The sequence below is a fragment of the Tachysurus vachellii genome, chromosome 11 (assembly GCF_030014155.1).
Source record: "Tachysurus vachellii isolate PV-2020 chromosome 11, HZAU_Pvac_v1, whole genome shotgun sequence".
NCBI classification, from domain to species: Eukaryota; Metazoa; Chordata; class Actinopteri; order Siluriformes; family Bagridae; genus Tachysurus; species Tachysurus vachellii.
The window spans coordinates 11740395-11763087 of record NC_083470.1 but is presented as its reverse complement, the minus strand read 5'-3'; the positions used below and the strand labels follow the sequence as shown (position 1 = coordinate 11763087).

Below are 22693 nucleotides of genomic sequence, written 5' to 3'. Positions count from 1 at the left end.
CAGTAAAATTAAAAATGAAAGGAAACTGAAAAGTTTTGAAACTGTAAGTCACGTTTTTTTTTTTCATCAAAACCTTTGTTTTTAATAAATTGGCAGCATCCCTACTGAGTAGATAATTAAGTGCTGTTCATAATGGACAGAGAGATTTAAAACTACATTATCAGCCACCTTATTACCTATCTACGTCCTGGTTTTGACATTTGGCATGAAAAGCCAGTTGATAAGCATGAACAGTCATGGAAACGCTCCTGAAATGAAGAAGATCTTGAACACAGGCCCTTTAATTTTCTCAGGTGACGTACACCTAATTCATTGACTCCAGTGTACTGCCCAGTTTCTGTAGTAATTGCTTTTATGTAGGGACCTCTTGTCAAAGGAAAGTCCCCATCTATGGTAAGGTTTATGTGTTGGCTATTGCAATGCATCACAGCACCATTGATGGTGTCTTGCTGGAGGCAAGGTGCCTTCATCCGCCACAGGATGCCAAATTGAAATGGGTCTCTCTAAAGATTGCCTTTGGGTAGCAATCACTCCAACAAAAAGAGTGAGGAGCTGCATGCTTTAGCACTAAGGCCACCTTGCATGCAGTAGAGGGCTGATGATTACAGAGTGAGCTTGAGTAAGCCAGGAATTCTTCCCAAGGTAATATCATTCAATTTTGTTAAGCAATTGATTGATTTTGGAGCTTTGAACCTGATGATCATTTCCTGTTATGGCCAGTACAGGACCTATAGTACTTTGTGGACTCGAAAGCCACCAGATTATCAGATCAACTGTTTTTCATTGTGGAGGAAATATGTGCTGTACTGACCCACTGGGTAAAGATGTGAACACCACACTTTACAACCCATGAGCTTTATTTTGTTATATGATACTTTTAGCATTATTTATCTGCATTGCAAGTCCAGTCAAGTTAAGAAGCTTTTATTGTTATTTCAACTATATATAGCTGATGCTGTATATTGTGAAATGAGACAAGGTTTCTCCAGGACCATGGTGCTACACAGAAACGTTGTCTCATTTCACTATGTACTGCAATCATGATGCTTCTTTGAGTTATACAGGGTTAACATTGTCCCTTACTGTGGTGTAAGTGTGGAGTTCATTTGAACACCATTCCAGTTACTCCTAAAGTGTGTTTGTTTCTTGTGAAATTGTGGCACACATTATCCAAGTGATTTTCACCACACCACCTCTTGTGGTTTATTGATAAAAACCACACACAACCTCCTGACACATTTTAAGGACAACTAAATTGTGCCATATGATCACAAACTTATAAAAAATTAAATACACTTAAATACACACTAACAATACTGCATTAATGTATTACCATTCTAACCTAGGAAAAGGACCGATATAATATATTACGGATATATACAGATTATATAATCCAGCAACGAATAAATAGGTCATTAGTGTTCTGTGCATAGACTAGTTTTTAATTTTCCATCAGGATCCCATATTATGCAAATGCATAGCTGATAAGTGATAACTGTTTCATTGCTTTATGGATTATTAGAGATGTCCTTCATAATTCAAAAGACATTTAAAGTTTATATATTTGCTTTCATTATGTGAATATCTAATGTCTCAGATTATTTAACTAAAGTACACAATTGTTTATATAGTCTGAATTGCAAGAAAAACAATTTAATGTGTTACTCTTCTTGCCACCTCAGCATTAGCTGATCTGCTTAACCTGCAGACAGATTGAGGGTAACCTCTCTAATAAATCAAGCCTTATTTTGAAAGTAAATGGTTTTTGTGGTGCAGTTTCACTCACAGATATTAAATGTGGTAGTGCAGTTGGTTTTAACTAACCCTTGTGAGCTTTAGAGTTACTGGAGCATCTCATGGCCAAGTGGATATATAACAGAATTACAGATATGAGTGCTATCACTCACTGCACATGGTTAGAGCCATTATAAGTAAGCATCAGTGGCAGCAAATGGGTGTGAGAATCTGCTTTCATTGGCATGCAGGACTTCACAGTTAAAAATCATTACTGAAAAGTAGCCTTACCACTGCCGTTCTTACATTTTCTCTTACATTTCTTCTTACATTAAAGAATGAATGAATTAATTCTAGTCCCTTGGTTGAGATCTGGTACCAACAGGGTCGAATTTGCCCTGCTTGAAATTTAAATAGAAATATAATAACTGCATTTTTTTTCCACAATAAAAGATGATAACTGCATTTTTAATATGTATAAGGTTCATTTAACAGCAAAGTATTTCAGGATGTGCTCATTAGGATCATGGTGTTAATAACCAGCATCTTAATGTCAATGCTTTTTGTGGATTTATTTTACAAGCAGTCGTAGCATATGCTCTGGTGTTTCTTTTGAGGTTGGATGTTGTCGACTTCTCACAGATATCAGCCTGAGCCTAAGTAACATACCTAAGAAATGATTAGATATAAGTAATAATCTATTCACAAAGGCTATGCAAAGCTAACATTTTAGTTGAATTCATTGAAGACATTTTCCAGTGTAGGACAAAAATATTAAATGATGTTTTCTTAGCGATTGCGTGAGTAAATGAGAGTGTGTGCCCTGCAATGGGTTGGCACTTCGTCCAGGGTGTATCCTGCCTTGATGCCCGATGACGCCTGAGATAGGCACAGGCTCCCCGTGACCCGAGGTAGTTCGGATAAGCGGTAGAAAATGAATGAATGAATGAATGTTTTCTTAGTCTGCTACTCTCTTAGTCTGCTCTATATGAACAAGGATATAAATACTGTAGGTGCAGCTAAAGTTTAAATATGTGTTTTTCAATGTTTTAATAAAATTTCTGACCTTAATACATTGATAGACCTTAATAGATCTGACTCCAATTTATATGAACTGCAAATTGTCTGATTCCAATTTACTAGGTTAGCCTAATCTAACTTAACTGATTCCAAAGAACAATCTTGTAGATAGAACTAGTAATATAATATCTAAGTGTTTACATTTATTCAAAATTCACTTTTAATTATAACAACTTAATACAAAGCTTTCATTCTAAAGTGCTGTTCCTATGTCAGAGGCTTTTCTATATAACCTATTTATACACTACTTATCAGAGCCCGCTTTCAGACACGTCTAACATGCTAAAACTTATATAATAATGGCTATAATTTGTACTTCATGAACTCTTAATGCACCATACTGTACTTTCTTTCAAAGGATGCAGGTTTCCTGTACTGGGATGCAGATGGCATTTTGTCTCTGCCATTGAGTAATGTGCATGTTTTATTACCCCTGAGCCTTTTGGAAATGTATAATGACCAGAGTACTAAATAAGAGAGACAGGGTGTATTTTATGGTATGATCACCTTAAGGTGTTGTATGTTAATTTGGTTCCAAATAACGAGTCTTTGGAACAATGGCAAAAGGTCTTGTGTAGACTAGTTTTTTCTAGTATATGTATATACGTGTGTGTGTGTGTGTGTGTGTGTGTGTGTGTGTGTGTGTGAGAGAGAGAGAGAGAGAGAGAGAGAGAGAGAGAAACAAACTCAAATTGCAAGATACTGTATAAAAAAAACATACTGGAAATGTTATTTTGAAAACTTGTATGATAATTATGATGTCATCACATTGCTTACAGTACAATCAAATTAAATTAACATTAAACAGGCTTGAGGAATATTTTAGTTCATTCCAGTTTAAATGATTTTTATCTTTCATTTCTGTTCCAGCTTACTGCCACAGTATAAATAATGTAGTATATATATAGGTTGGTTGTAAATGTTTATAGAAAATTTGGTTTAATTTTATTTAAATGCCCTGTTTAAAGCTCTTGATATAGAGTAGATCATCTCTAGACTATCAGCTGATACCTGATAGGTTTCACATTCAAATCAGAAGGATTTCATTTAATATAATTTATGGTATTAAATAAAGTGATATATAAAGATTGTTCAATATGTTGCAGAAAATTAGTTGAAATGTTCTATTAGTGGTTCATAGAGAGCTTAATGTGAACTGTCAAAATACCATGAAGTTCTGCAAGCACTGAATGTGAAACATCAGATCAGTTTAAATCCTGCTACACATAATGATTCTCAGTGTTGACTCAACATGATTATGGTTTTAATCCTGTCTGCTTATAGAGTTTTCTTAATGCTGTCACTGTTGTTAGCCATGTGTTGTGTTTATTTTATAAAATCTGTCATCCAGCAAATTTGACTAAAAAGCTTTAATTGATTTAGTTTCACATGATGAGACAAATGTCCTCATTCATTTCATTCTGGTTTAAACTAAATGTTAATGTTTCTGATGGACCATTGGTCTATGAATACAAAGCTTATCTAACTGAAAAATTGGTGTGTATTTCTGATCATTCCGGTAAATCTATCCCCTGCCTGAAAACAAATGAGTTTCCAAGTCCCACTATATGATTCTGCCACTGCTGTTGTTCCAGACTCCGGCTATAAACATGTTTTTCTCATTTTCCACATTTCCCCTTTATATTTTAGTAGTGAAGTCTGATGGGCATTGGCATATTGATGACCTCGGTAATGGTGTTTGCTTTGAGCTTCTAGCATCACATCCTGAGTAGTATGTCCAAATATGAAATTCCCCCCACCTGCCACTTGACAGTTTGCAGTCTTGTTTAAATATCAGCACTATTTTTCATCCTAATGAGTATGCATGCAAACCTTCCAAGATGACTCCTTTCCTGAAGTTTCATATGACAGTACTGATTCAATTAAATTACCTTATGTTTTTTCTTCTAAAGTCACACAGGATGACAGTATTATCTGCATGTAGTGAGATATGTCAATACACAGCTACAGAGCATTGCTTGATGCTATATTAATTGGAACATTGTTCATTCTTTGGGTCTTAATATTTTGTCTCCTATTGTAGGACATGCCTGAGCAGAAACCAAATTGCAGTCCCGGGATCTGCTCAAAGCTTTGCCAGAATTTAAATGGTTCCTGATATAGAATGCAAAATTTGCCTGACAAACAGAGCGCAGGTTATTAGGCTCAGAAGTGCCTTCATAAATCACGTCCTCATCTCCAATCAGGTCCGTCCATACAAAATTAGATGCTAAAGCGTGGCTGACACAAAAGGAAAAAAGCTCTGTAAATAGTGGTGGGGAATAACAAGCACAATACTGGATCACATCTCTAGACTTGCTCACTCACTTTCATGTGTGATCAGTGTGTAAAATTATTCTACCCTGTGTGTTACGACTTGGGCTTGGTTAGCAGGCTCTATTATAACCTTGTTTGATCAGTATTACTTTTGTGCAGATGAACATATAATGGTATGTAGTATTAACTCAAAGACAATCTGATTTTTGAAGCAGAAACTGGACTATTTTAAACTTTTTCTTGTTTCTGCTGTCAATTCTATGTTGATTTTAGCTCTGTCATGATAAATCTCTTATTTATTTAAACTGACATTTATTGTCAATCAATAATGCTACATGTCTTGACATTTTAACCACTTACCCTCTCATGACAATGCTATTGCTTTATACTGTACAGTTTGTTCTATATGTTCTGATAATTCAGACACAACAGGGTTTTTAGAGAGGACATGATCTTCCATATACAAATCACTAATTTAGGTATTCCGGTGCTGCATTGTTATTTATTTATTTATTTATTTATTTATTTAACCTGAATCAATTTGTTGTATGAAACTATACAAAAACTGCTTCAATTTTCATGTGTGCACCACTATATAAACATCAAAAAACAGTTTCTTAAAGATTTATTTATTTTTCATTTTTCACTATGCTTGCATGGCCAGAAGGAGTTCTGATGTTTGATCACATGCAAATCAATTGGAAATGGGACATGAGGCGGTGTGAACGTGATTGATTCTGTTTGGCTGTGCTGGGAAGCATTGGGAGCAGAGAGTAGTAAAAACCACATCAATAATAAACAACAGGATTCACTAGTAAGGGTTGTGACAGGAAATTAGATGGAGTATTTCAAATGTTTATATCAGCCAATATTTTAGTGACTCATCGGAATGACATCGGAAACACAGAAGAACAAAGAACATTTTAAAAAATGTGTTCTCAAAACTTATATCTATTTATTCTACTGAATGTGTTTTATTCTATTTTATTTTATTTTATTTTATTTGCCTGAATGAGTTATTTCACATAGCAGATGTTTTCATAAAATCCGCAAGACACAATGATAATTGATTTCTTTTTTTTTATTTAAATCCTTGTTTTGTTTGTTCCACAGTTTTTCAGAAAAATTCTCCAGAAACTGCACCTATTTTTTTCTGGTATCTTCAGTATTTTTAATTCCTTTAGGGGACTCGTACGCAATTTCCACAATCACTCACTAATCCTCAAGAAGGCAACATGTTACATTAGAAGCCAGGGGTGTGAACTTTTGAACAGGATGATTGGGATAAATTTTTACTGTTTTTACTTAGCTTACATGTTTTTCATTTAGTATTGCGGTTTGAAGCTGCTTAAGATATTAATAATAATAAATAATAAAAATGTACTGATTTTTTTTTTTTTAAGTTAAAAAGTTTTTGACTGTTTAACTGTTTAATTTTATTGAATTTACCTTTTATGTTTGTTTTCAGGGGCATTCCAGGGAAAAAATGTGGCACTATCATTTTAACAGCAGAAGAACTGGGGAACTGCAGGGTATGTATGCCCTTAATGTAGATATTTTAATAGACTATAACTCTGCTAAGCATAATTTCTTGTGATGCTCATTTAGCTTGTGAAGTGAAGCTTACACTAGCTAATTTAATTCTTTACTGTTGTACTTAGCTTTCCAATTTTGCAATAAAAATTAAACATATATATCTGAAGCCATCCCACATCCTACATTGCCACAGCCCGGGTTCAATTCCCAGGCGGGGTGCTAACCCAGCTCCTAAAGTGTTAATTCTTCAAGCCCAGATAATATGGGAGGGTTGCGTAAAGAAGGGCATCCGGCATAAAAAAAAAATATCTGAAGCCATTTTCCTCCCTCACTTAAAATGCACGAACACACACACACACATACACATTAGCTACATCTACATTTCTTGTCTATGCAATTGTTCTAGATGAACAGAAGCCATTCAATTATTAACTGTATTTTTGAGAGAGGACTTGAACAGTGTGATTTTCTAGGGTCATATGTAGTATGTCAGCATTTCTCTTAATTTCTCTTAAAAGAGATGCACAGGGCTTTAGATAACGTTCATGATACATAAAAAAATAATCAGAAGAATTAGATCTTGCATCTATCATTTGTCCAAGTATGCAGCTAGAATTATTGGAGAGATTATTCAGTATAATGGCTTATGCATTTCCTATTTACTGATGTTTCTAGTGTAATTGATATTTGACAGAACACTACAGTAGATGGAAGGATAAGAGGCTTGTTATAAAAGGATAACTTTAATAGAATCAATACTTCTTCTGTGCTGACAACTTTAATAACTCTCATTTCACATTGAGCTGATTGTCCGGGAGTCACTTTAGGCAACTCTTGATGTGACTGACATGGGATGGGATTCCATGGAAGGGGATAAATATAGTTCAACTTGAGGGCTTGTGATTTACTCTTCAGTGTAATGTACTGCTCAATGTATGCTTCTAGTCCCATTTGTTCTTAATTGTGTTGGACAGCAAGTCTATAAAACAATCAGAGTCTGTATGGGGACAGTGCATTTCAGTCCTGCTGTAAACCTTGACAGCTTTTAATAACATAATCTCTGACCTACTCTTGGATAAAGTAAGGCATCTTAACCTACCTCATCCTGTCTTCTGTTGAATTATCGATTCCCTGTCGACCAGAAAACAGTAGGCCAGTTCCACTGTGCAACAAGGTTGCTCTACTCACCGTACACCAACAACTGCAGGTCTGAGAGTGACTCCATCAAGCTCATAAATTTTGCAAACCCTTGTGGGATTCATGTAAAAAATGATGAGTCCACATATTAGACAGTCATCTAATAGCAGCGTGTGCAGCAAACAACACAAATACTGTAGGGATGACTATGGGTTACAGAACATAGAATCAACCACACCATCATATAGAAATAAATGGCTCACACATTCCTGGGTAGGAATCATCATACAGCAGGACCTCAAACTTTGCAAAATTCCATAACAATCACCAAGAACGCCCTGCAATGCCTGCCCTTACTGCGACTTCTAAAGAAATGTAAACTGCCACAGAAGCTACTAGTCCTGTTCTACAGAGCTACAGTACAACAGAATCAATATTCACATCCTCCATTTCTGCTGAGTTCAACTCTGCAACTTCACACTCCTAATGCAAGCAGAGCATCATCAGACATGCAGAAAAAAACAAAACGATTGAGTGTCAGCTCCCCAACCTCGCTGACCTGCACTCATCCAGGGTGAAGAAGAGATTGAGGAAAATCATGGCAGACTCCACTCATCTCAGACACTTTTTTAGAATTTCACTTTACAACAAAAACCCAGAATAAGAGTCCTGAAATCCCAATACCAGTATAGACTGTAGGCAGTTTCATCTCATAGGCTACAATTCTAAATAGACACCCTCCCAATAACACCTGCAGTAATTGTACAGCAACACTAATTAAAGCTGAATCCAAATACTATACACTGTGCACTTACACTATGTATTATGCATTGTACCGTCTAGTGTATGAATTTTAAAAGACTTGAGCTGTCTTAAATGGAACACTTTTTTTTTAATGGAACATTTTTTTTTTAATAACTGGAAGAATAAGCCGCTTCAAAGTCGATTATATTAGAAGCCACAAATTAGGCTAAGAGCACATAAGCTTTCGCAGAATACGTGAATTTTTAAAATGTTAAAAAATATATAGCACAGAATGTGGGCTAGTTTAAAAGTCATTTATAAGATGTCTTGTCCACCAGAGTGTTGTTGGCCATCTGGAAATTTTTTTTCATCTAACGTCATCCCCTGATAGCCCTGCACCTTTTCCATTACTTAAACAGAGCTGCAAGCATTAAGTACATGAAGTATCCAACATTCCACTCATTTTTTCAGTTGAATAAGTGCATCATCATCCACTTGAAGTACATTGCTTCTTGTTGGAATTTTCAGTGTGAACACACCTATTTACACTAAAAAAAAGGCATAGTACAGTGCATAGCTGTGTGATTTGGGACACCTATAGTCATAGTAATAATTATATTATACTACTACATATTGCTATATCAGCAGTATCCAGATATCACATCAGATATATGTACAGATCTCAGTCTCCCTGTACAGATATATTGTATTTAATTGTATTGTAGTATGTAGTATTGTGTCGTACTGATTGACATTGTATTATATTGTATTGTATCATACCGTGTTGTGCTGTGATGTATTTTATTGTACTCCGTGGTCAATGCGCTGTCCTGTATGTGACACTGCACCAAATAAATTCCATGTCCACCCTGTACAAGGTGAATAAAAACAATCTGATTCTAACTTTGATAACAGACACAGACTTGTGGATATTATCTCAGGGCTTTATGTCATAGTTAAAGATATAGTGTTGGTGGGAAACAAGAGACACAAATAGAGATATTACAAATAGAGGACCCCAGTGACTAAAGGGAACTTGGAAGATTTACTGAAAACAGGGAGATGTGCTCAGTGTTGTGACTGGAAAACGATTTGGTAAACTGCTTGAAACCAAAAGAGACATGACAATTATCGAGAAAAGATTACTGAAGACATTTGCATTTATCTCCAGTAATTTATTCCCTAAACTTAATCTGTGCCTTCAAGTCATGTCTAAAGCAATCCAGGAAATCCAAATCGTTTGTGATCACACTTGAAAATAACAGAAAGTCAAATAATAAGAAAAATGATTTTTTTTCTCTTAGAATGTTCTAGAAAGCAAGTTCAATTTCTCCCTGTTGTCTCATTAAATTTACTGCCACACCAGTGTTATGACATTCAATAAAACTCTGCAGCTGGGAGAACATTATAGTCCACCAGGGACCAGTAAGACACAGATTCAGAGCACTCTGCGACACACACCTTTTGTAGGCTTTCTGCTTAAACCATATGGTTATTAAGACAAAAAAGTCTTTTGTACTCTGGACTCTGTCTTTTGTACAGGTTCTTTTGCGTGCCAAAAAGACTCCTAGACAGAATGTATGCTGTGTTTAGTGAAAGCTGGCATAGATAATGCAGACAGTTTGCAATAGAATGCTTGGTTTCTCTGGTTTAGGCATTATTCATTTCGCAGTATCAGAACAAATCTCCCCAGTCTTAAAGCTTTAACATCAGGCACAGTCTCTCTGGGGTATAATGCACATATTCAGGCACTTCTTTCCAGTATTCATCTGAGGTTCAATATTCTAGCTAATGATGATGACCTTCGCTGTGCTAATTGTATTCCTATAGCCAGAGGTATTACAGATGGCAGGTATAAGTTAGGGTGGTGGAGCAAAGCTCATCATTGTGCATAATGGACAGAATGGTATTCAAATACATTTGAAGACCGCGGATGAGGTAACACTACACCACTGTTCTAAGTGCAATTGCAGTGTTCAAATATTACACTTTGGTTATATAATAATGTTTGCATAGAAAAATGTCATTCATATCACTACAATCTCCCTTCTCTCCTGTATACACTTACTGTATGAAGAGCCTTGTTTGAAATTCCATTTGTCCATATTTAACAAGTGAAACTTCTCCCTATTATATTGTCACTCACAGTGTACACACACACACACACACATACACACAACTCACAAACACATACTCGGTCAAGTGCCTCAAACCTCTGGCTTATCTCAAAGTCATTATTTTGCAGCTACACTCTGCTACGAGAGAAGCAACTGCCAGAATACTAGTTATCTTGCCTAGTGAAGTGTGCTGGATTATAACGGTCTTTTTAACACCCGTGAAACTGTCATTTAGCTTGGACCTTTGGCAGGCTGCTCTATCCCTCCCTTTCTTTTATCTCTCTCTCCCTTTTTAATGCTTCTTCTCACTCATTGATTTACCTCTATCCTTCTATCTCTCTATCTCCCCATCCCTATTCTTCCACTTCAGACCTCATTCTAATCATATGCTTTAATAGCACCTAACGTGAGCCGGCAGTTAAATTGACTTCATTGTGCCACTGATGAGAATGAAACTTGATAATATCTTATAAATTGTAGTAATCTCCGTAACACTTTGTAAATGCATCATTACTACTGTTTAAAGGATCCCTCAGTGCACACACATGCGCGCACACACACACGCACACACAGACACACACACACACACACACACACACACACACACACACACACACACACACACACACACTCATACACACACTAGAACATTCACAATCGCACCCTCTCTGTTGACATTAAGACACATTGTTTTGTTTTTTCTAATCCTTCTGGCCCTCTGCACACAAACATCAGTTAGGCACAGATTAAAAAAAAAACAGAAAAAATTATAATTATCTTGTCTCCTTATGCTGTAGCTGGAAACCTGAAAAATTATTTTATGTAAAACTAAGAAGGAAATTTTCATGCACATGGTCTGGTTTTAATTTGATAATCTTGTTTCTGTCAACACAAACTGTCTCTTTGTATCGAGCAAGCTATAACTATAATCCTATTGGATTTACAGCCTCTCACTTTCTCTTTCTCAACTCCCCCCAGGACTGTGCCACTATGCAATTCTGTGCCAATAAGCTGGACAAGAAAGACTTCTTTGGTCGCTCAGATCCTTTCATGGTGTTCTACCGGAGTAATGAGGACGGAACGTGAGTTAGTCAGTTCACGTACACTCTTAGGATTTAACACAAGACAGTATGTTGAAGTGAGTGTTTTGGAATATGTTATTCACATCAATACTTTTCAAACAAACAATAAGACCATTATGGTGTGCAGACATCACTTCCAAAAATGTACCAAGACTAAAATTTTAGTCAAGTTAATTTATGCATAGTATCACATGTTTGTATTTATTTGTCTGAATCCATGAATGTGAATGGATATGCATCCCGAAATTAATATGTTTTGTATAGCTAGTCTGTGTAGCAGTAGCTCTTCGCTCATCTTTGTTTTAATTCTGCATTCAGATTTACTATCTGCCATAAGACTGAGGTGATGAAAAACACACTCAACCCTGTGTGGAAACCTTTCAGCATCCCTGTGAGAGCCCTCTGCAATGGAGACTATGATAGGTATGCATACACAGTGCCATCCAACAGCAGGATTATTTCCTACCAACAATAGCGTGGTATGTATCATTTGGTAGCATGATGATACTCAAATGTGTGTGCCCCAGGCAGTAATGATTTGTGAGTGTTATTGTATCCAAGAGTGTAAAGGGGAGGGGATTATGCGGCTTCCTGCGGAGAAAAGCTGGTCTAATTTGATTGATTGTTACAAATAACAGTCATGCTCTTGATGCACCTCCGACTAACTGCACCAGCTGCATCTGCCATTATATCTGAGAGAGGTGTTGGGAAGCGATTCAGAAAAAAGCAGAATGTGTTTGCTTGTGTTTGTTAAGCGGGTAAACCTGACAGACCTGGCAGTATTTTCTCGATACTGCTGTCAGAGACAGCTGTCTCACAGTCTTTACCTGACGTTGCCCCTGATCTTCTGGTATAATACATATGATTCTTATATACTGTAAACTGACTATTTCTAAGAATGGACAGATGATCAGCAGCAAAGTTTTCATACCCCTCAAATTACTATGAATCTGAGTAACGCTCCTTTATCTGCTCCTGACAAAGTTCACGCTGACAATTTGACATGTAATTCTAATCATCAGTAACTCAGTAACATCTTGTGTAAAATACAATAGTGAGACCAGCTATGCTGTATGGGTAAGAGCATTGAGGAGAGGAGAAGAGCAGCAGTGAGGAGAAGACATGAGGCAGAGATGGAGGTAGCAGAGGTGACGATGCTGAGGTTCTCTTTAGGAGTGATGAGCTCCAGGACAGCTCAGGTTGGCTGTTTTAGGGACAAGGTCAGAAAGGCTAGATTGAGATGGTTTGGACATGTACAGAGGAGGGAGATGGTTATATTGGTAGGAGGATGTTGGAGATGGCGCTGCCAGGTAAGGTCAAGAGGAAGACCAAAAAGGAGATATATGGATCTGTTAAATGAGGACATGAAGATAATTGGTGCGAGAGTAGAGGAAGCAGATGATTCCCTGTAGCAACCCCTAATGGGAAAAACCAGAAGTAGAAGAAAAAGAGTAACTCAGTAACATCAGTAAACACTTCATGGAGAAAAGATTGTCAGAGGTCAAGGAAGAACACTACAGGCACATATCGACATGCATTATTGATTTACATTCTTTATTGCCCAACTATCCTTTTAACCAAATTAGACTAACTAATGCTCGACTAAATTGACAGTTATCTCACAAATAACATTGAACTTAATAAGTGGATAAATTAACATTACAATTATAACAATTGCAATACAACATCTTATTTTGTAATCTAAATCATCTTGAATGGCCATAAGGCTGCCTGCTAATTACAAAATCATGCTTTGTTAAGTCACATTTTAACCCCTTGTGTGTGTTTGTGGTACAGAGGTTGGTTTATACATATTGACAGTGCTGTCATTCCATAGCTAATTTTGTTCAATGGTTCCTTGTCGTGAATAGCTGTGGAATCATTGGGATATCCACCTTGTACTTTGAAAGCTGTTTAGCTGTATTGCTTCCTGAACGATTTGAATCATAAACCCCTGAACATGTATGGGTGATAAGGATTAAAGATGACTGCTAATGATATCACAGTTGTTATGCTATTTTCATACATATAACAATTTTGTTGCTGCAAATCGCAAGTTGCTCTATTATGAAGTCACAGTGGTACATTCTTGCTATTGGTTGCTATAGTAGTAACGTTTATCTGTTAGTGGCTCATTTCAAATGGTAAAATGAAACATTCTGGAAAAGAGTGTTGTATTTTTAAGTTTCAGCAGCGTATATATCTATCGTATTGTATGATGAAGGAGAAGCAGTTTGTGCTCTTTCTCACGAAGCACACACTCTCTGTCTTCACTCATTGGCATTGGCAGTCACTGCACCAATTTCCTACATGATATCCTTGTCGATTTGCCGGATACAAAGCCACATCTAGTCACCAACTGATACTCATGTTGCAGGAAGTCATCAGCTCTCACTGAACATGAATCAGTCTCTGTTTGCTTTATGGATGCGAGTCGCTGTTTGTGAATGTAGCATTATTTAAACAAAGACAAGTAAACCATGATGCAGTAAATAATGGCATATATGTTACAAAAACAAACAGCTTGTAGTATTTTTATGGCATTTAATATTTCTTGTACTGTATGTAGCCATGAGGCTTTTGTTATTTTCAAGTATCATCCATTGTTCCATTGTTATCATTAATAATCCATGTGATGTATATTCAGATATCAACCCACATACTCTATCACATACTGTAACAGTTTTCATGAAGAAATGACTTGTATCTTCAAGTTCTGGCTGGAACACATGAATGCTGTGATGACGAAAATTGTCAGGGTGATCAATATAAGTGCGAAGATTTGGGCCATGTTTGACAAGCATACATTACAGTAGCAGATGGAATTGTTGGTTGTAGGAGTTACTCGCAAATTCTCCAGAGTTCCATTTGAAATTCTGCCAAGAATGAGTAAGAAAAAAATATGTTTATAACCACAGATTACATCTGATCCCTGTCAAATTCCCATTAACACAGAAACCAACATGAATGAAGTGGTAGAACACAGGCATTAACTCAGAGCAAAGATAGTGCTGTCAAACAGCACACACACACACTTCCCCCACACACAAATATATAACAACTATAAATCAAACAGCCACTGCAATAAATGTACTAAAACAGAGCAAATGTCACCAATCGTAAACACCAGCACAATCTAGCTCAGTAAAATAGTGCACTATGAAACAAAGTCTAGGAGAATGCTGTATTAATTTACATTGTGTTCAGTTTTTTTTTTTTATCTAACCACTTTTCAACCACTTTCTGAAGGCTTTAAGAGTTTCTGAACACTTAGACGTTCTGTTTTAACTTCAAATGAAAAACCTCTTAGATGAAACATGAAGGAAGAATCATTTAGCAGATAGACAGCCATAACTAGTTAGTCTATATTTTCAAAAGGTTTTATGATTAATCAATGCAATTGAAGTTACAGTAGATATTTCTTAGGCTATACAATCCACTATTCGTTTTTAGAAGATTTCAAGAGCTCCCCTTCAGCATGAATGATTTTATATTACTTTCTCAGATGGTATCTTGATTTAGAAGTCATCTGGTTCTCTTGCTCAGGCATTTGACTCACCAAGGCTGAAGGAGTGTGATGTTACAAAAGCCTGAACTCTGATTAGTAGCTGGTCGGTTGGTTTTGATTTTGGTTCTTTGTAGCGGGATTATCTTCGATCTTATCATGGTTCTTCTTCCAGTATAGCTTGGAAAATGTCTTGAGTTGGCCTTTGTTAGTTTTAGATCTTGGGGTGACTTAGCTGCAGATTTATTTTTTTGTTTAAATTCAACTTATTTAAATGAACAGATATCCTGCATATCATAGAGGATATATATTATTTTTGTTCACCAGACAGAGGTTATAGCAGGAATCCTTGCCTCGTTTTAAAACACCTGGCAGGCAACATGCTAATTTTGAAAAAAATGTTATGCTTGATTAGGTTGGTTTAATGGTCTATTTATTTATGTTTATAATAAAATACAATTATGTATGTAAATAATATTCGCTGGGTGGGTATCTGTCTCACAGCTCCAGGGGCTCTGGGTTCTTTCAACATGCTGTTATGTGGATTGGTTATGCTGGACTGTCCTGAGGTATGGAAGTTCAGGGATCCTGTAATAGACTTTAGACTCATCAATTTCCAATTTCCGAATTTCTGTTAATTGTCGGATTTCATGCTTAAGTCAGAGCTGGTACTCTTTAGAGCTCTTATATACTGTCATTTTATTCCATGCACTGATGCTATGTGTCACCCAGTAAGACACACTGACACACTGGTTAACCCTGTCAGCCAGTCTAATTGCAAATGTCTGCAGTATTTTGATGTCTATAGGGATTCCTACTGAGGCATTGAGTACTTCCTTAAGCCTTTTAGTTGTGTTAAATGCCCAGTCAATGGAGGAATCCATTTGGATGGTTCTGAAGAGGGTGGCTTCAGGCTTTAGACAGACACACTTATATTTTAGCACAGCTAGTCATGTTGCCATTAATCTCAGGTATCAAGATTCTCTATAAAGTATAAACAACCTGATTTTCCCAATTCTGCCTGCTAACATCTCACTTCAGAAATGCTCTGTTAATTCTCAAATATTAGTGACTCTCCGCACACTCAGAGGTTATTTTGAGCTACTTTTATTCAACATGCTCTGACAGACAGAATACAGCAGATTTTTTTTCTCTATTTGTTTTTGTACTCGTTCTGCAGTTCGTGAGCATCAGCAAATAAATGAGATCACATTCTTGCACATCACGATGTGCTTGGTTTGTTTGATGCTTAACAACGTGTGTTCGATTATTACCTATTCGTGGCAGCAAGGTTACAAATCAAGAGTGTCTCTGTGTAATTGCCAAAATTAGTGCTCCATGAAAAGAATGAGATTTTAATTATTAAAAGTGTAATAATAATAAATGATGAAATGTAATTAAACCATGATTCAAGTTTCTGTGATTCATGCTCATTGCTGTGCAATTCTAAACATTACTTAATGAGATATGATTGATTGGTTTTAGGACAAGATTAAATCTACCCACTTCCATACTAAATAGTTTGTCAGGTTAATATCGCTGGCATTGTCTATTAGTATTAAGTATGATTATGTGGCTTTGTGGGAGCACAGTGGCTTAGTGGTTAGACAGTTTGCCACGCACCTCTGGGATTGGGGGTTCAGTTTCTGCCACGGCTTTATCTGGGTACTAAGTTTCCTCCTCCAGTCCAAGGACATGCATTGTACTGTAGGCTGAGTGGAATCTCTAAATTGTGTGAGTGTGTGTGATTGTGCCATGTATTGGGTTAGAGATACACTCCAGGTTCTCTGTGGCCTTGTGTAAAACTGGTACAGAAAATAGATGGCGGTGATTTGTATGCAGCCTGATACACCGGTTTTAAAAGTGACTGGAAAGCAGCTAATGACAAAAGTACATGATTTTTCATGCTAGCTAATTATGTTTCTTGAAACCCATGTTGTATATCTTTCAGGTCAATTAAGGTGGAAATATATGATTGGGACAGGGATGGCAGGTAGGTCTCTCTCTCTCTTTCTCTCTCTCTCTCTCTCTCTCTCTCTCTCTCTCTCTCTCACACACACACACACACACACACACACACACACACACACACACACACACGAATGACAATGTAAGTGGTCACTTCTAAGTAGCCTCTGCCAGCACCAACATTTAAACAAATTCTCTTTTGTTTTTCTTTTATTATTTTTATTGACCATTTTTTATTTGAATCTGAAAGTGAAGAATGACCAAATTAAACTAAAGTACCAATTATACAGCATTAAGCTATTATACTCTTTTATTTCTTGCCTTTCAGCCACGATTTTATTGGAGAATTTACCACTAGCTACCGGGAACTGTCACGGGGCCAGAGTCAGTTCAATGTTTATGAGGTCAGTAGAATCACAAATTATTCCCTTTTCAATGGAGTTATTAAATCTTTCTGATAAAGGAAAGTCAAGTGCTGTTCAGCTACCATGACAAACCCTCATGTGTCCTGCTGCGATACTTAACTCAGTGGAAAATTATTTGTGTATGTGGTGGGAATGTGAGTAGATTTAAAGAATAAAAAAAAAACTTTCAAATGTCCTTGAATCCATCTGCTGAACTGTTGGAGACCAAATCCTAGCAGAATTAGACTAATATTGACTAATGCACCTCTTAAATGTAATATAGTCAAATAGTACTGTTAAAAATTGATTATTGTCAATATAAATAATATATTTTCAGAGCTGGACTGGTGTGTACAGTAATTATAGCAGGTTTCAGTCATGCTGTAGTACAGAGTCTTCTCTTTCTCCCTATTTCACTGACTCATTAGAGAGTGTGTCTCTGTGGATTAAGTGGTGAAGAAGGGCCATGTCAATGTCATGTCTCAGTGGCTGAAGAAACATTGATAGAAGTAATGTGTTATGTATGTGTGTAAAGGGGCATTAGGTGAACTGACTCTACTGTATCACTGACATGACAGAACATTTCTGTTGGATTTTATGAGGTCAGGTTTTGTACACAACCTCGTACAAAAACATGGACCATACATTGAAAGGTTATTTTTAGATTATGGATTGCGACAATGTAACACCCCATGATTAATAACTGAGGTTCTTATGTACTATATGTAGAACTATAGTGGGATAACTTGGGGGTGGATACAGGTGGTGTTTGAGATCTAGACCTTCAGCAAGAGACAGGCTGGTTGCAGTCAGATGAAAAGACAGCTGTCCACTTGGAAAGGGGAGAATTAAAAAAATAATAAAAAGAACTTTTAATAATAGGAATTTATTAGAGATAATAGCAGAACAGAATAAACAAAACATCTAAAGAATTCAATAGAATAAAAAAAATTCTAATACTTTGTATAACAACAATAATTATAAAATTCCAGTACTACTACTACTTACAGTATGTTGCTTGTCTTTGTCCCTGTTCAGGGTCGCTACAGTGTATAATGTGGTTCGCATAGTAGGTTTGGCACAGGTTTTATGCCAGATGCGCTTCATGACACCGCCCTTCTATTTTATCAAACCTGGGCCACAGCAATGAGAGCGTGGGATCCTGCTGCTGGACCACAAGGAGGCTCAAGCTTCTTTTTATAATAATAACAACATTTTGGAACACAGATACTCTTTAAACATTCTAAGCTATGTATGTTTTTATTTGGCATGGGGCCGTTGTATAAAAACAAAAAAATGCAGTTTTCCAATTTGAAAGTCAACTGGAAAACCACAGAACCGTTAACAAAAGTGGAGCACAAAGAGGAATTGTACGCTTAGCTTAAGTACTAAAGATAAGTTAATAAATTGAAATTGAAATGAAATGAAAAGTTCTTACTAAATAAAGACTCTCGTGTCAGACCGGATAACTGTGAAGTTCATTAATACATCTTATGTGATATTTGAGAGCCAATTAATTTTAATTAAATATGGCTTGGTGATGCAGCCAGAGGTGTTCCCTTCTGTGATCCTGAACTTGGGTCTCCTATCTTTTGCATTGTCTCTTTGTGTGCTTGTAGGTTTCCTGTGGTTTCTCTTGTCTCCCCTCTCTTCCACAAACTGCTGGTAGGTGGATAGGCTATGCTAAATTGCCCCTAGGTGTTCCTGGGATAAGCTCCAGATTCACTGTGACCCTGTAACACTGTAATCGCTTACTGAATATAGATGGATTGACAAGATGGCTGTGTGCAGTATAAAGTATTTACATCTGAGTGCAGTACAATGTCATTTGGTGCTCAATGTAAATGGTCATTTTAAGAGCACAATGCTGGGTAATCTGCCCACAAATATCTGGATTATGTATAGAACCCAATACTCTAAGTTTCTTTTAGTAATCCAGAGATTTATTACGACTGAACAATGCCCTATTTTTACCCTTATTTCTTATTTCAGCATATTCGATGATTATTTATGACCTAGATAGGGGATTTGAACAATTTTAATTAGAAAACGAATAAAAAAGTTATTGGAAGCTTGTTTACTTTTCTGGAATGTATTTAGTTTTAGATTGAGCAATATGTGCTAAATACTAAATACTGTATATCCATATTTAATTGTTTTCTACAAGGCATTATTAAATAGTCAAGTTCAATTTAAACATTGACAGCAACTGCAACATTTCATTTACATTTGCATTTCTTTATAAATGTATACATTTTTTTTTGCATTACCTTAAACAGGTACAATCAAGTCCTATGTAATTTTGGTTATTAAACAAAACAGCTTAACTATGCACATCAAAATAGAACAAACAGCTAAATACCTATTATGCAACATACTGCAATGCCTCATAATAAGTAATGTATAATTAGTGTCTAAACATCACAACCAATGAGAACAACTGAAGCAAGAACAAAGGATGATGAGTCTTAGTAACTGGTCTTGATACTCAATCATGGAGATGCTTTTCCTCTCTGTGCTTATGGGTAAGTAAAAATGATCCGCATTCCAAAGAAATTGGAAAGTAGAAATTGAAATCCTTTGAATCTGTGGTTTCAAATCAGCACTCACTTCACATCTGTAATGCATTGTATTTGAAGTGGCAGTCATTTGTAAAATAAATGTCACTTACATCTAAACTCCTATTTCAGAAATATTCTTTATAATGTCTGTTTTTTTTTTTTCTAGTAGCACCTGCACTTCCACAGACAGTAACAAACTGGCTTGGGTCTAGAACCTTTAGCTTGATAGTAAAAACTGTAAATGATATCCTGTTGCTGTTGTTATTAAACTCTACTGGTTGAGTTGCAGAAAGGAGAACTATTACACCATCAGCGGGGTGATTTTAGAACCAATGCTGGCATCCCCTGGCAGTTTCAGTAAATGCTTGAGAGACTTGATCTTACTCTGTTCTGGCATTGTGTTTTGAATTGATTTAGCAGCAACAATGTGGTACATTACTGGCTTCCATCAACTCCTTGTAACCCAATCCCACTGGAATAATGATCTGGTGCAGATCAGTACTTAAGTGCAAACTATTGCATCACAAGTTTTGCTCTTGTCTCGGTTAATGCATCTGTTACAACTTTCTTGCTAGAATGACAGCTGGTGCTGAATGATTTTACCAAGCTCCAACAATGGCATTTACACCAACCTAACTTGTCTCCTCTACTGCTTGAACAGCCACAGTGATTTGATTCGATTGCTGTGGCTCCCATGTCTTGAGGCAGGGATTATATATTTCAGGGCCAGTTGCAATGTACCATTGTATTAAAGATCTTGAAGATATTGAAGAGGCTGCATTGCATCCTCTATTTAACCATGTATCATATGTTTTACATACCAGGATTTACGCCTATTGTATCTGCCACTGAGACGTTTCTGTATCTAACATTGCAGCCAGTATGCCTGCCATTTTATAAGGCATCAGCTTTCACTTTTAAATGCAGATAGAGCTTATCAATGAAATCAGTACATAAGGAATAGCTCAACCACTTCCATATGTACTACAAATATAGTGTCTCTTCTGCAATGTCCAGCTATCAGTGCTGTCTGCCAAAAAAGGCCTCAAGTTTAAAAAATGAAATACAGAGATAGCACATCAAGGGCTGTCACTTTATGTGAGAATGCTGTACTAGGCTCCCGCAAGCTCTAAATCTCAAAAGGCACTCTCTTCTCTTCAGTGCAACTACTCAGTGGTGTCTTCTGCCCACTTTTGTTCCTGCCACTGCTAAGTAGTAAAGGAACTTATTTTTTTTCTTTCTAGGGGGCTCTGCAATTGTATCTGCTGTTCACTCCATGCCTCACTGAGGCCACATAGCACCAGAGAAAGGTGAAGAAGTCAGGCAAAAAAAAATCCTCTAAGCAACATTGTGCCAGGACAAGTGACAATCAAGCTAGCCATGCCTGTGTGGCCTCCAGCATATCTAGTATGTAATTCAGGCTCTATGAAAAGTAAATAGAACCTGAAACCAAAGTATAATACTAAAGGCAGAATGATGGGTGGAAAACCTGTTCAAAAAATGATATGAATAAATGAATAAAATAGTGTGTATAATGTTAATAAGGCATGTGCCAGTGAAAACCTTTAAGGTTCAGTGTAAAGACATGCAGTGAATATCTAAAGAGCAAACTCCATTAATGGTACATTAACCTTTTATTTTGAGTCACTTTTGGATTATTTTACTATGGCATAACTTATGTAAGGTTACTTATTATTAAAAATGTGTAAATGGTAAAATGTTCTCTTCAACTACCAGGAATTTAATGAATTATATCTCTAGGGTTGGGCGTCAAGCTCTGCCTCTTCCTTGTGTGTGTGGACTTTGCAAGTTCTCTCCTGTGCTCTGAGATTCCCTCTGGGTAATCCAGTTTTCTCTCCCAGTTCAACGACATACAGTGCAGGTTGATTGGCATCTCTAAATTGTCCATCGTTTGTGTGAATGTTGGCATAGGTTGGGATCCTTGGTGTATGTTTCATGTCAGTAATTTAATCATTTGCAATTCGGGCATAAAATTTGATTCATGTTGACAGCAAGTGTGTTTTTTTTTTTACTTTGACGTTGATTAAGCAGTCACATAAAATTGAAACATTCTGGTTCATGTGAAAGACACAATTATATCTCAGCCCTGTCAGTAACTCTGCTCATTTTTTGCAGGTGTTATCAAGTTCATTCATGTTTTTAAAGCTTTAATAAATCAGGGGCTGAGAGAGAAAAATACAAAGAGAGCATAAAAACTATTACAACCTAGAGACCCTGGTGAATTTAATCCAGCTTAGCTGAAAGCAAACAGAAGAAAGAAAGTTGGAATTAAGCTGAAAGTTACCTCTGAGGGCTGAGAACATCAGAATTTGTGTTTTGGATAGTTCATAAGGATGGGGAATAAGAGACAGTTGGTGTAGAAGGTGTACAGTGTTATCCCTGTGGGGAGATGTAGGATGTGAAAGCAGTTGTAATGGAGCATGACAGTCCCAGCAGGACCCAGAGACATCAGATCAACACACCAGCTCTGCCAAGTTTTACAGCTGCTATTTTTTTTCAGTATACACTTCTGTTTTCATGCCTTATT

General features: G+C 36.6%; 1 protein-coding gene across 3 annotated transcripts in view; it reads left to right on the top strand.

Moving 5' to 3' along the window:
* cpne5a (copine Va) overlaps window positions 1–22693 on the top strand; it is a 76059-nt gene that overhangs the window by 33530 nt on the left and 19836 nt on the right. For all 3 annotated transcript variants that reach the window (XR_009649226.1, XM_060882247.1, XM_060882249.1), the window contains 5 exons: window positions 6560–6623; window positions 11604–11707; window positions 12026–12130; window positions 17164–17205; window positions 17509–17584. Coding sequence is in view for 2 of the 3 variants with exons in the window: in XM_060882247.1 (XP_060738230.1) it covers window positions 6560–6623; window positions 11604–11707; window positions 12026–12130; window positions 17164–17205; window positions 17509–17584 (391 nt within the window). In the remaining variant the exon portion in view is untranslated. The remainder of the gene's footprint in view (window positions 1–6559; window positions 6624–11603; window positions 11708–12025; window positions 12131–17163; window positions 17206–17508; window positions 17585–22693) is intronic.